At 45.8% G+C, this 15,497-nt stretch overlaps 1 protein-coding gene across 1 annotated transcript in view; it reads left to right on the top strand.

Annotated features, from left to right (window-relative positions):
• Window positions 1-690: 690 nt before the first annotated feature.
• NRP2 (neuropilin 2) overlaps window positions 691-15,497 on the top strand; it is a 268,051-nt gene continuing 253,244 nt past the window's right edge. The window contains exon 1 of the mRNA XM_061607912.1: window positions 691-1,840. Coding sequence (XP_061463896.1) covers window positions 1,768-1,840 — 73 coding nt within the window. The 5' untranslated portion in view covers window positions 691-1,767. The remainder of the gene's footprint in view (window positions 1,841-15,497) is intronic.

Raw genomic sequence — 15,497 nt, 5'->3', positions numbered from 1 at the left:
GTGCAGACACTTTACACCAGTGTCTTTTAAAAAGCTGAATCCTCACAAGCTTGGCCTTATCCCAGTGGTAAATTTATTTATTGAGCTGCTGCTGGCAAGTTTTAAGTAAAAACCCTTCCAGGGTGTTATAGCGAATAACGTGTCTCCTGCCAGCCTTTTAAGTGTTATTTGTGTCTCTCTCTCTCTTTGCGTGGGCGGTGTTTGGAGCTCAGGATTTCATTTCATATTTGGAGAAAAGCTGTTAAGCATTAAAGCTAGCTCCTCACCCTTCGTCCTCCATGAGCCCCATTTCCTGGACTTTTGTGTCCTCTATTTGTGTGTGTGTGTCTGTATAATAATGCTATTTTAAAAATAATCTTATGTACATGTGTCTACCTTTGTGTGTGCAATAGGAAGCCACCCGTCAACAACCGGTGGAATCCTGCAAGAATCGCCCAACATAAAGCCAAGATAAAGCTACCGAGGCTGCTGGCAAGTGTGTGCGTGCGCGCGGGGGGAAGTATTTGCATTGGACTTGTTGCTTCTGCCAAGGGCGAGGCGCGGATTGCAGCCGGGAGAGTAGGAGTTAGGCTAGAGACGGTGTCAGCAGGATCCACTTTGATCTTGCTAGGGAATCAAGGAGGGCTTCGCTGCGTCTGCTTCTTCTCCCTCTCTCTCCCTCCCTCCCACTCTCTCTCTCTCTCTCTCCCCCCTACCCCTGGATCCCAGCCGAGTTCTGAGCGTAGACTGCTCGGCGTTTCGCGGGCTGCCGCTTCCCCCTTCTCCCTCGGTGTGTTTTGTTTAAATGAGAAACATAGAAGGGGCGGGCCCTGGGCGAGCGTGTAATCGGATAGCTCTGCCTTTCTGTCTGACATCCACATGCTGCTCTGCCTGAAAAGGCTGCGAGGAAGCCGAGAGGCAGGCAAAGGAAGGGAAGAAGGCGCCGACACCGCACATCTCCAGAGAGGAGCCACTGAACGCAAAGGCGGCGGCGGCGGCGGCGGCTTGGGGCACAACTCCAGCCGGGAGATCTTCCAGCTTGAAGGCGGCGGTGGCGGCGGCACCACGAATCAAGCAGCACTTTAGTATTCATTCCCGGCGCTGCATCCGGAAAGCGTCTCTAGCGTGAAACTGACCAGCAGCAGCGCAAAGTGGCAGAACGCGGGCAAGGGACAGGAGACGCAGCCTGACTCCAGGGGATGGCAAGCAGCGCTTGAGAGACAGACAGACGCGTGCGTGCGTTGTGATCTTGCTCTTCGCTGCGGAAGAGCTCGGGGTGTGTGTGTAGATCTGAGGCTCGGGCGGCTGTTTGCGATGCCAAGGCGACACATTTCTTTGGGTGGCTCTCCGAGGAACATCGGCGGTGATACTGCGTTAAAGGAAACGACACTTTGAAGAATTGGAGGCATCGCGCGCTCTCTCGTGCTCCCCCCCTTCTCCGGCATACGCGTGTGCGCGTCTCTGCATTTATCCATCGCCGTGTGTCATTTTGTGTATGCGCGTCTTAATAAGCGGCTGCCAGCGCCTCCTCCTCGCCTGACTTTAAGGAGTTTCCCTCCGGCTTGTGGATCCTTTTTGGAAGCGGGTTTATCACCGCGCGGAAGGGAGGCAGCCCCGAAGAGGGCTGCAAACGTTGGGCGAAGGGAATTCTACGGCTCAGTGTCACCTCGGAAGGAGAGGGGCTTCGCAGTTGCAGAGGCAAAGCCCGATCCAACGTAGCTTGGGAGGAATCGCCCTTCTGCAGCCAAGATTTCCTTCCACGCGGCTACCACCACCACCCTCCCCCAAATGGATACATTTCCTCTCCTCTGGACATTTCTGCTTCTGTACCTGGCCGGATCCGGCGTCCTAGGGCAAGCAGGTAAGGCAAATCATGTTTCCAACTTGCATGGTAAGGATTTTGCCTTTCAAGCTTGCCGGGAGGGAGGGAGCGGCCGGTTCCCTTTGTGCTGCCAAATTTCTCCTGTGGATCCGCTTACATCTATGAACACCACTCTTTTCCCTCCCTCAAAGGCAACTTTCATCTCCACTGGAGTTGGCTGTGCGTGGATGGTACGTTTTGCAATAGACAGGAGAGGCTGTTTACGTTTTAAAAAAACTGTTGTGTTCTGATGTCACATATGGAATAAATCAAAGGTTTAAAAATACTACAAAGTCCCCTTGCCTTGCCATTTTTTTTCCGGGGCGGAGGGAAGTTTAAAACAAAGCAAAACATGCGGACCGTAATTCTCCAGAGAGCCTGCCCAGAAGAGCATTCTGTCTTTTAACAGAAAGACACAATAAATCATTTATACATTTCAGATACATTTCGCAGATCCCTATGTTTATATATGAAAAATGGAGGGGAAGCCAACCAGCGTGCTTCCAGAAATCGAAAAGTTTATTTTGTTTTAAGTAGGTGACGGGGAAAGGGAGCGTCACACCTTTCTGCCTAGTATGTAACAACTGCAGTAATTGGGAAAGTGCTTATCCCCCCTCCCCAATACACACCCCGCCATGTGAGTTTCCTTACCGGGAGAAAAAGAATCTACTAAATAAACATCTTGGGGGGGAGGGAGCTCAGACTTCAATGAGCAGGACAGACTTGCAAAGTGGAAGCAAACTTTTCTTGATGGGACTGGCCAAAACGGCGACATGCGGGAAGAGGTGGCAATGAAGATAAGGCGATACGAACTGTGCCGAGACAAGGGCAATCCGGAGCCATTCCCTGGGGGGAAAAAATCCGATTCCAAACAGCAATGAATTATCACCAAAACTAAAATAGTCATGTTCCTTTAAGACGCACACCTTCCCCACTCTTGTTACGGAGCTGATCCCCGCTTACTGGCGAAGAGGGCGCACGAAACCCATCCGCCTTAATTACTCCATCTGAGAGATGTGACCCTCATTTCCTCCAAATTAGCCACCGAACAGGCAGAGAAAACTCAGATAAGACACAAAACAACAGGATTTGAGAGCGCGGAAGAAGGCAGGGAAGAAGAGCGAGCCAGCGCCAGCCTCAGGGGCGGGGTGGAGGCGCTCGACGTAGCTTTAGACGAGAGGACCGGCGCTGGCTACTCGTAGGCAGCCCGCTCTCTTCCTGCGGCCCCCGACGAGGAATGGGCATTCCCCGCCGCGCGATTCCTCTAGGCGTGCTTTCTTAGAAGTCCGTCCCACCGAGTTTAAGGGGATTTACTCGCTAGTAAACGTGCCTAGAAGGACTGCGGCGGCGGCTTCCTGGACGTGTTTACTCGGGAGCAAGTCTCGCTGAGCTCAGCGGGCCTTACTCTCAGATAAAGTGTGCCCACGGTTGGAAGCTTGATCTCAGCCCGTCAACCTCGCAATAATCCTGCCGCGGGTGTTTTTCCAGAAGATGAAACCATTTTTGCTGAGGGAGCCGGGGTGTAGCTTGAGCCAGGGGTCTCCAGGCCATGGGGCCCCTTTTTCAGTGCCAGGGAGAGGAAATCGTAGGGAGCGGCTCTGAGCATAGGCAGGGTGCCTTCCACGCAGAGCCATCAGCCGGGCAGCTAGGTGTATAAAGCGCGGGACTTCCGCGTCAGAGGCTAGATCTGCGCGCCGGCTTGAGCCCCGGCACCTCTCGGAGCAAGGGCGGGCGGACGGAAAGCAAAGCTAAGCCCCCACAACGGCAATGACATTTGAACCCGTGGCGCAAATCGTGGGGTGTGTTAGGAGGGATCCCAGAGTGTTAACGGGGACGGATTTCGCCCCCCGTGGATTTTTGTCTGGCCGTAGAAAGCGCTGTTGTGTTCGCGGGTGGCGGCACCCGCTTGTAATAAGGATAAGGGATGCCTTTATTAGTGGATGGGCGGGCGCCCTGTTTTCAATCCAAGCCGTTTCCTTTCCTTCGTGCCTTATTGTTTTTTTAAGATCGCGTTTCTCGCCGTTATTCGTTGATCATTCATTTCACGCTCAGCAGCAAAGCCGCACATCTCGGTGCCAGGGCAGCGGCGTGCGCGAGCGGCAGGCGTTAGCAATATTCCCGGGTGTCTCCCCGCGGCGGCGCTTCCTGTAGAGGGCCCAGAGCGTGCTGCACGCCGTCAGCATACTCCCTTTTGGCAACGCTGGACCTTGCGGCAGTGCCCGCCTCTTCTCTGCTACGCTGCGTGTAAACAAATGCATCAAGTCCCGTCAAGAGAAGCTTTGGCTTGCGATGCTGCCTCTACCCCCAATCTCTCACCATCGCCGCCGCCTCAAACCTTCCCATCCGTTCTTCCGTTTCCGTTTTTACACTGCCTATGTGGCGTAGTGGTTAAAGTGTTGGACTACGACCAGGGAGACCACGGTTCGAATCCTCACATAGACATGAAGCTCACTGGGTGACCTTGGGCCAGTCACTGCCTCTCAGCCTCATAAAAACGCTATTCATAGGGTCACCATTAGTCGGAATCGACTTGAAGGCAGTCCATTTCCATGTTGAATTACCTAGCTAAAGATCCCCTTTGGAGCTCACAGGTCTTATTTCCAAGCAACGTCTTTAGGACAAATTATCAGAGCTCACTTGTTACTGGGGTGGTGGTGGATTGGCTCCTTCATCTTCCTTGCTGAGGCTAAAGGTTTGCACTTGACAGGAGGATGAAGGAGGGAGGTTGGAAGTGCCTGTCTAGTTTGGTCTGCCTAGTTTGGTCTGCCATGTTTTTCTCTATGCAACCCTTCGTGTGTGTGTGTGTGTGTGTGTGTGTGAGTGACTGCAAGGCCTAAGTCTCTCATTGCAGTAAATATCCACTGCTACAATATGGGAAGGGGGCCTGCAAGTGGGACTACAGGGGAATTAAAGGATCTACAAACAAGTAAGCAAAAGGCAGTGGCAGCTGGGAGGAAAGGACTGCGGAACCAGTATAATGCCTGGATCCTCTTGCTTCCAAAGAGCACACCTCCAGGCACCCCCACCCATCAACCAGCTGACCCACCAGTAGCATAGTTGCAAATTCAGAAGTGCAGGATCTCTTCTTGATAGTTATGGTACAGCCCCTCATATCCACACCCCCAGGATTCACATTCTCTGTAATTACAGAGTTATAGAACCAGAATAAAACTGCTGTGTGCATAGCCCCCCTCCAAATCCTCCTTTCTCTCTCTAGGGGCTAAATGCTGCCAGAAATCTTCTGATTTTAAGAATACTGACATGAAGTCAAGTGTGAGATTACAATTTGGGAGACCAAGGTACTTTGCCATGAAGTTCACTTCTCGCCCTAGGAGCCAATCAGCATGAAAGGGGAAGCATGTGTTAGCTACTTAGAAGAATCTTCTCAGTGACTGACTCGTCTCCTTTCATTTTGATTGGCTCCAATAAGTATGAAAGGACTAGGAAACATGTTGTTACCCAAGTGAGAAGACTCTTTTCTGTGGCTAACAAGCTCCCCTTTCATGCTTATTGGCTTGTACATAGAGACCATGCTGGGACCCTACTCCCAAAAACATAAGGGGTCTACAACTCTAGATGACTATACCCTTGCAGCCCACCAAAACAAAATCCAGAGGGCATGTATGAAGAATAAATCCAAGTGTTGGGAGGAGATGAGTTCAGGGAAGGGCACCAGAAGAGGAAGACTCAACAAGGCCACATTGACAAGATCAGCCACACAGGGCCTTCTCTCAATCCCGCCAACAAAAACAGCTAGATTGGCGGGAACTAGGGAGAGGGCATTCTCAGTGGCGGCCCCCACCCTTTGGAACTCCCTCCCACAAGATCTACGGCACGCCTCTTCCCTAAATGTATTCCGTAAAGCCTTAAAGACCTGGCTTTCAACAGGCCTTTGGGATTTCCGGGGAGGGTTAATTTTTATGACTGAATTGCTTCTTACCCTGCTTTAGTATTTATCGCTGCTGTATTGTTTTATATTGTATTACTGTATTTTATATTGTACTATTCTATTTTATTGTATTGTATTTTAACTGTTTACATGTACGTCGCCTAGAGTGGCCATTGGCCAGATAGGCGACACATAAATTAAATTTATTATTATTATTATTATTACTGTACATTTATTCCACCATTATTCCACTTTAAACATTCATGGTTTCCTCCAAAGAATCCTGGGAAATGTAGTTTGTGAAGAGTGCTGGGGGTTGTTAGGAAAGCCATATTCCCCTCACCTGCAGTTTTCCAGAGTTCTCTGGGAAAAGGGACAGACTGCTAAACCAATCAGGGAACTGCAGCTCTGTGAGAATAGGGGTCTCTTGGCAACTCTCAGCACCCTTCACAAATTACACTTCCCAGGATACTTTGGGGGAAACCATAACTGTTTAAAGTGGAAAAATAGTGGAATAAATGTGAAAGTGGCCCTGGACTCTGGTTCCTACCATGAGTTATTCTTTGAGAGTGCCCTTAACTTGCTTCAGGGGCTGATTTATTCAAAGAGTTAATGAGAGCCCCAAATTAATGGAAGAGGAAAACTGGCTCTGCTCCCTCTTTGGCTTGAGATGAGCTAAGGAGTAAGGTCAAAGTCATTGTGAAGAAATGGGCAGCTGCGTAAGACACTTTCCTGCACTCCTGGGAGTTGTTAGCCCTAGTGACTGCCTACGCTTAATTTGTGTGCCTGAAGTTGGCAGATCCTTCTGAAAAGCTGAGGAGCATGCCTGAGAGCCACCCCAGAGTGGCTTTTTGACTTGGGAGAAGCAAGGCAGCTTCCTGAAGCTGTATTTTCCGTAGCATGAAAACCCCTTCACTCGTTGAAGTAATGGAGGGGAATAGAGAAAAGGCAGCGGGAGGCTGCTGAATCTGTAGTAAATGTTCCTGAATTCCTGGCATTAGTGCATTGCTGCAGAGGGGTGCTGTCTTGCAGACTGCTGCAGTGGACCTGTGCTGACAGCATGCTGGGGTGGAGGGCTTAAAACCAACTTTCCACTGTCACACAGCACACAGGCAAAAGTAAACGAGAAGGGGGGATGTCAGGTGCACGGCACTGTTACAATGTGCAGGCAGCACCCTTGCATCCCTGCCCAGCTGTGAGCCCCAGATTGTCCATTTAGGCTGATCAATCTGGCGCCTCATCAGAGCAGCCTGGCCCTTCCTGCAGCCTCTTTGCTGCTGCTGCTGCTGCTTGGGTGTCATGGGTGGGACCTATAAGCACACACAAAAGCATGCATGGCAAGAGCTGAACATGTGTCAGAATCTCTTCCTGGGTTGCTCTGCCGGCGTGCACGTTTTGGGGCTTTCATTAAGTCAGGTATTGCTTGTCTGTACAGCCCACACACTGTGAAGCTAACAGAGAAGTGGGATATATTTTTATTTGGATTCATGAGTTGTTAAAAAAACAAAAAACTCTGTGCCACCAGATATGAAAAGTGCTTTTCTGGATCTTGAGCATGTGGCTTGCTTGCTATCTGGAGCAAATTTGTCCTGCAAGCACTCCTCCCCCTGCCCCCAGACACCTGCTTATGGCACACTGCAGGTTGCGGGGGGGGGGGAGAGAGAATGAAGGATTGCTGAATGGATATTGCTGCCTTATTGGCGCAGGATTGGCTGAAGTAGCCTTTTAGCTCCCTCCCAACTGTTAGGAGTCTTTGAATAAGAAGCATCTCACTTTTGCTTTGCAGCTGTTGTGTTCTGAGAGTCCTCTCTTGTGCATGTGGAGAGTTTGCTGGCAGAACTGCAGATGTCAGGATTCTGTCCCTGCTGCAGTATGATGATGTAACTTTTCTCAGGCCACTGTGGGGATTTTCTGTATTTTTAAATTCCAGTGAATGCTTGATGCAAACCAAATGGCATTGTTAACAGAGTTAGAAGAGGTGTAAATCAGATGGCTTGGATTCTTGCCAGCGTAAAGATAAGCCTGATTCCGGAGGTTTTCCTTTGCCCAGTCTCTGTTGCTAATGCCCTTTCTTTTCCAACTGGGAGGGGGAAGGGCTGTCTCTGTTCGCAGTGAAGAACAATCTCTTTTACCACTCCGCATTGATTTGCTTAGGCCACTGAAGTAGAAACAAAAGCCAGGCAATCCATAAAAAAATCTATTAAGACAAAAGATTACCCACCCAAACATAATACAAGTCCATAGGTGAGACAAATCAGCCCTGAGTTCCGAAGTGGTACCTTTAATGCCTTCCTATTCGGGATTGAGGCTTATTATGGCAGTGGGAGCTATAAATGGTTGGCCAAGGAAAGGTGGACGAATCAAAAGGTAGAAAAGAAAACGTTCATGGTGCATGTTCAGCTGATGCAGTTGAACCAGGAGATATGACTTTATATAAGGACAATTCAGGATTTTCAATAGCGAAGTCTTCTGGGGTAAGGGGCATTCCATCAGAATGTGGGCGGGCAACATCTTTATTGCTGGCAGAAGTTCTTTGTGGGTTGCTGTTGTGAAACTCACCTTGCCCTTACTTTGAAATAAATGCTGAGTCCTCAGGATTTCAGAAATCAATTTTATGTTGCTGGCAAACAAGTATGAAGAGGAAAAAAGGTGGAAGGCATACAATAAAGAGCAAAAAAAGGAGGGTGTAAACCCAGAATGCCAAAGGTGGGATTTTCAAAGTATTTATTGTATATTCTTTGAAGAAATAGTTTGTAGTGTGAGATGCCCAACGCGTTTCAGCCCATCAAGGGCTTTCATCAGGGGATTATAGTAGCTCAAAACTCTATATGCGCCAAAGAGGTAAAATTTCAATACTGCGGCAATCAAATAAATTCTTTGATAATTTATTTGATTGCCGCAGTATTGAAATTTTACCTCTTTGGCGCATATAGAGTTTTGAGCTACTATAATCCCCTGATGAAAGCCCTTGATGGACTGAAACGCGTTGGGCATCTCACACTGCAAACTATTTCTTCAAAGAATATACAATAAATACTTTGAAAATCCCACCTTTGGCAAACAAGTATGAAGGCCTTAGATACAAATATGCGCATAAAAAAGCAGCAGCCCACCTTCTGTATGCTTTTGAACTCTCGGCTTTGTAAATCATAAGATGTATCAAGATTTTTCAAGGGCGGATGCAAGTGTTCCCCCCCACACACCCCATTCAGTTTCAGAACAAGAATATAGTAAAGTGTGTACAACATGTCCACCAACTGTAGTTTAGCATCTGCTGTGTTCATGAAAATGATATGCAAACTGCATTAATTGCATGTAACTACTGCATGCAAATGAGCAGCAGCTCTCCAGCTTATGATATATTTCTGCCATGGCCTTCCGTGCTGCTGAGCAAGTTCCCAGCCCCTGCCTCAAGTGTAAATGTAAGAGATGCTTAGGAGCCCAAGGAGGGAGATAGATGTATTGCAAAGGAAGCTCCTCTCATTTTAGGAGCTGAACTGTTCTCGATCTCTTGTCACCCTCAGGAGCAATTTTGGTTGCAAATGAACCTCTGCCTGTAGTTGCTTTTCCCACGTGAGGAGGAAATTGTGGCTAATGCTTCATTTCAGCTGATTGATTTCTCCTTAATACCAGCATAAAGTTAATAGAGGAGAGCAGAGCTGTGATTAAGCTATATAGCCCCAACCGCTTGACTTAGTTTGACTGAATCTCTGTTCTTTACAAATATTTTAGTTTAGAGAAAAGGCGGGTCAGAGGAGACATGATAGAAGTGTTTAAAATTATGCATGGCATTGAGAAAGTGGATAGAGAAAAGTTTTTCTCCCTCTCTCATAATACTGGAACTCGTGGACATTCAAAGAAGCTGAATGTTGGAAGATTCAGGACAGACAAAAGGAAGTACTTCTTTACTCAGCGCATAGTTAAACTATGGAATTTGCTCCCACAAGATGCAGTAATGGCCACCAGCTTGGATGGCTTTAAAAGAAGGTTAGACAAATTCATGGAGGACAGGGCTATCAATGGCTACTAGCCATGATGGCTGTGCTGTGCCACCCTATTCAGAGGCAGTATGATCTGAAAACCAGTTGCCGGAAGCCTCAGGAGGGGAGAGTGTTCTTGCACTCGGGTCCTGCTTGCGGGCTTCCCCCAGGCACCTGGTTGGCCACTGTGAGAACAGGATGCTGGACTAGATGGGCCACTAGCCTGATCCAGCAGGCTCTTCTTATGTTCTTATGTTCTTATAATCAAAGAAGCCTGAAACTTGTTTTGGATGAGTTTTGGATGAATGATAAAGAGGAGGAGGAAGAAAGCAGCAGCTTGAAGGCCAACTTGGTTTAATACAGTAGACATCAATGGAACTACTCCAGTGTAAGTGGACCAGGATCCCCCCCATGCATATTCAAGATAATTTAGTATGGGTGAGACCCTTTAAGGTTATGCAATCATACTGTTGGAGTTGTGTGAGAGTGGTTGCAGTGAGATTCAAAGGTTGATTCCCAGTTATTTTTAATGCCCATTAATTCTGATATGGTTAATTACTATGATTGGGGGTAACAATGGTAACTTTTGTGGCTTAGCTAAGTTAGCTAACTATAAATGAAAGGGAGCGAATAAAGAAGGCATGTGCTAAGTAGGGTAACCTTTCAATGGAGACCTTCTGCTTAAGCAAATCTGAACGCTCTTAGACCCAGGAGAAGAGCAGCAGCCATTCGCACTGGAGGTCCTTTGCTGTTAGTGGAGATTTCTTGTGCAGCAATTTGTGTTTAGCGTTTCTTGAAAGGCATCTGATTGATAGCCTTGGAAGGTGAAACCAACCTCCCACTTTCCTCTCCTCTTTCTGGTTTTACTCTCTGCAGAAGTAGCCAGTGGCTTTCTTTTATCACCTTAGTCCTTCTGACCCAGACAGACCACATCCGAGGGAGGGTGTGTGCGAGTTTTGTCTCTGCGGGCATTTATTCCTTGCCCTTTTGGCTCATTCTTCCAATTAGTTCTTGTAAAAAGTTCATCTGCTGATTTAGGCATCAGGTACAGACTGTGAGGAACACATGTGGTGTACTCAGTTTGGGAGATTGAGGGTAGAGTGCTCATCCTTAAGCTCTGAGACTTGAGCCTAGACTACTTCATCTACTGGAGGCAAAAATGCCCTGTAGCTAAGTAGATCCCAGCAAGGAGCTTTGGATGCAACAGCCAAGTTCTGCCTCTTTTGCTACCTGATGAATACATTTGAAGAGATCAAAAGCTACCATTAGCCCAACCCCTTGTTCTAACACAGGACTATATAGCCCCCTTCCCCTCTGAATATCAACCCTACAGTGGCCCCAGTCAAGACAGAAAAGATGCACTGCAGAAAAGTGGCTGAGGAGCAAAAATGTCTTCATGACTCAAGCAAGAGGACCATGGTGTGTGCTGCATGGAAAAGCAAAAATGGATCTCACATTCGAAGAACCTGCAGCCCTAGTCATGCATTATTGTGTGAAAGGCATATCCATGTTGGTGGAGCAAGGCTGTGGTTTTGTCACGCTTCTGCTGTTGGGTCTTTTTCCTGCAACAACTGCATATAACATGTGGTTGCTTGCAGAGAAATTCAAATACATGAGCACCTACTCTTGTGTAGGGGCTCTGTGTAATAAGGACACATGCACAACCAGGTTGTACAGAACCCCTACACATTAGGAGATGCTTGTGCAATTAAATTTCTCTGGAGACATCCATGATTATTGCAGGAAGAAGACCTGATGATGTGGGTGGGGCTAAAAGTTTGGTCCCACTCCATCATGAATGCGGGAATGCTCTGTGCATGTGTAACACATGAATAGAGCTAGGGTCTCTAGATAATATAACATGGGAAAATTCCTTCCCTCCTCCATTCATTCATTTAGGACAGACAAAAATCCTAGTATCCTTAAAATGTATTTTTATTTTATTTATTTCTAAAATTTGTAGACTACCCTTCAGCACGTCAATACAATCCCAGGGTAGCTTCCATCAATAACAAAAAAATACAACAGATAACATCAAATATATAAAATCATAGAATGGTAGAGTTGGAATGCGCCTATAAGTAGGGTTGCCATATTCCAGTTCCACAAATCTGGGCAGGCTAATTTGCATATTATGCAAATTATTTGCATATAATTTGGATATTAATATTTGGATTGTCCAGTTGTTTTGTTTTTGTGCCTAGGAATTACCACCAAAAACTGGGGAAAGATGTGAGAAATCTTTTTTTAAAAAAACAACATTTTCAGCCTTAAATGCCTAGACTCTAGTTTCCAACACTATGGAATATTGATTGATTGATTGATACCCTGCCCTTCTGCTGTTAAAAACAGAGCTCAGCACAGCTTACAAATATAATAAAAACAATAAAAATACACAATCAATAGAAAAACATAATAAAAACACAAAATAGCAACAAACATAAAGTAAGTCAGGGCAGCAGTACAGTTAACATATACGATATATTTCAGAGATGTGGTGGGTGGAGAAAAACAAGAAGCCAAAACGTTAGGAAAAGGAGTCTTTCACACCACATGCTCCGTTCTAAATACTGTTGCAGCAAGTTTTACAAGTTCCTCCAGTATTCCACTGGTGCAAGCACTCAGACATTCAAAGTATCTGTATGTTTCTTAGGTTTTATAAAAGCAGAGCTTTGGTTAACTCAAAATTTCTTCTCCCTTTGATCAACCACATCTACACAGATTCCACCTCCCTACTCAAAATGAAACTGGGCCTGGAAGTGTGCAACAACCCCACACATACCTTGCTAATTAGATTACCAATGCCAGGATGTCTGTCTTATTGACTACCCTCCTGCCCCCCCCCCCAGGCATCATGAAAGACCCAGTCCTGGGCTCAGAAAGAAAATAAATATCTGGTCCTCTTCAAAGTACTGATAAGCCTCTTGTTTTAATTAAAATAATAATTATAAGTTCTTGCTCTTATCACTAATGGGTGTTAATTATCTTGCATATGCTGCTGTTGCTTCTATGGCTGTAACAGAGTGAGGTTAAAGATAAGTGAAATGCAAATAGGAAAAAACAACACAAAAGGCAGTAACACTTTCCTAAATGTAATACCATACCAACCACAACAAGATTCCTATGAGTAAGGCAGAAAACTCAGCATCCCAGAACCAGTCAGGATTCCTAACCAAAAACCAAAAATATGATAAATGAAGAAATATTTATATAAGCATGACTATCAAATATATTTATTATTTACACAAACTGTAAAGATATTTATAGTGCAATCCTAGGTTTATTTATTCAGAAGCAAGTCCCAGTGTATTCAGTGGGGCTTACTCAAACAGGGACAGAACTGCAACCTCAAGTGATAAACAACTTCATTCACACAACCCAAAATTCCGAATCATGCCACTTTACGCTATTTTGCAACTGTTTATACTTGTTTTTATGGTTATTGGATTTTAAATGGCTTTATTTGTTGTAGTGAGCTGCCTTGGTTTCCAACCCTACCTCACAGGGTTGTTGGAAAGACTACACACACACACACTGCAGATGTATAAATACATACAGCCCATATAATAGTTTATTGTCAAACCAGTTGGTCATTGCAGAAAAATCAGTATTAGTTTTTAAAAAATCCGTATTAGTTTCCTACAGAATAAAAACTGTAATACCTAAGTAAGCCCTGCCTACTTGCTTTAAAATAAGACTGGAGATGGGACAGAAAGAGTTAGAACACAAACACAATTCTTTTTTACATTCACTCCAAAGTCCCATTGATTTTCAGCACATTCATAACCATGTCTACTCAAAAGTAAGTCCTATTGAATTCAATTTACTCTGGGCATATGGGATTAGCAATGCTTTTACCCCCACAAAAGCAAGTATTGGGAAGGTTTTCAAAACACTGCCCAGGATCTGACTCCTGCACACAAGAGGGAAAAAAACTGAAATGTATATACTTACCCAATTTATGAGATTTTTAGATAAACAGGGGGGGAAACCACCATTTTCTGGCATTGCAATGAGGTTTTCTAGACACTGCCACAGGTCAACCAAACACTTCACTGATTGGCTGCAATCCTGAACGGGCGGGGTTAAAGCTATGAAGTGCTACAGTAGTTTATAAAAAGATTTAACAGTCGGGGGCGGCTGACGTTTTTATGTATATCTCGAGAACTGGACCACCTAGAAACTTAATTTTTTTTTTAAATTAAAGCTGAGAATCCGGGCCACCTAAGGGGCTAAACAGGCGCCAGGTGGCATGCAAAGAATCCAGGTAAAACCCGGCTAACCGGGCAATATGGTAACCCTACTATAAGGCCATCAAGTCCAACCCCCTGCTCAATGCAAGAATCCAAATTAAAGCATACATAGCAATGATTGAAACAATCAATTAGTGAAGCTATCAATAGGAACAACAGCATGTGAATACTAAAACCAATGGGCGGTCTTACTTATTTGCTCCAAATGCCTGGGAGAATAGCATTGCTCTTATTTGCTGGTGGAATCCATCAGAGTCTCCACCATCCAAACTGCCAGGGGAAAGGCATTCTACAGTCGTGGGGGCCACAACAAAGAAGATTTTTGCATGTATTGCTGTTGAGCAGGCCAAACCCATTGATGGGATGACAAGAAGAGCTCCCCCTACTGACCACATGGTCCAGGATAGATGATACGGGAAAAAGCACTTTGACAAATAACGATCTCAGGACATGAAGGACTTGAAATGCCAATATTAAAACCTTAAATCGGGCCTAGTAGCATATAGAGTTCTAGTGCAAATCCCACAAGATTGGTGTTATATGAATGCATGCAGATGCAATAGACAACAACTGAGCGTTAGAATTTTGCACTGTTGGGTGAGATTCAATATCAATCTCACTGTGCCTCCTTCCCCAGGTGAGGCATGAGCTGGATTGGACCCTGAACCAGTCTTAGGAAGGAAAACACATTCACACACAAGTGGTCTTTGGACAAGTGTTCCACCTGCACAAAGCAGCCCTCAGTCCAACCGAGCGACAGCCTTGGTCAGATGGACACATTTATTTAGGAAGCATCAACACTTTATAGATCACCAAGGCACGGTAAACAGTAAACAGATGAAAGACAGAGTCATCAAACAAAGTCGTAATACAGACGTAATAAAAGAACAAAAGGTGCGTTTTCATCCTTCCTGTCTTCTTGTTCTTCTGACAGATCCTATCTCAAAGTTATTACCTCCCCCCTTTGACGCAGACCCTTCATGACTTATTGGAAAAGAACAAACATGTTTGTTCTTTTCAGGATTAAAAGTGTCTCTGCAGGGAACACATTCTTTGCCTTTGTCCTAGATACAGAAAGGCAACTTCAACAAATTCTAAATGCCAGTACTTTTCAAAGAATTAACACATACTTAGCACAAGCCTGAAGGAAAGGCTAAGGAGAGATGCATTTTAAAACACTCATAAACCTGCAAGGGGATAGTTTAGATCCATTTGGGGTTGCTACTTGAGGCACTCATATTTTCATGCCAACAGCACTAGCCGAAGTATCCTGACCATCTTCAAGAGCAGCCCAATGTACAGTGCATTGCAGTAATCTACAAGACTACAAGAGCACAAATAACCACGGCGAGGCTATCTTGATCCAGGAAAGGCCATAGCTTGTAATAGGCACTCCTTGTCCCTGAAGCCACTTGTACCTCAAGTGACAATGCTGTATCTAGGACCCGACTATGAACCTGATTAGAACACTTCCATCGTGTCAGAACTGGGCTTCAATTTATTGGCCCTCATCTATCCCATTACTGCTTCTGGGC

Source organism: Rhineura floridana, chromosome 2 (assembly GCF_030035675.1).
Source record: "Rhineura floridana isolate rRhiFlo1 chromosome 2, rRhiFlo1.hap2, whole genome shotgun sequence".
NCBI classification, from domain to species: domain Eukaryota; kingdom Metazoa; phylum Chordata; class Lepidosauria; order Squamata; family Rhineuridae; genus Rhineura; species Rhineura floridana.
The sequence above is the reverse complement of the archived record's forward strand: the minus strand, read 5'-3'. Positions and strand labels throughout refer to the sequence as shown.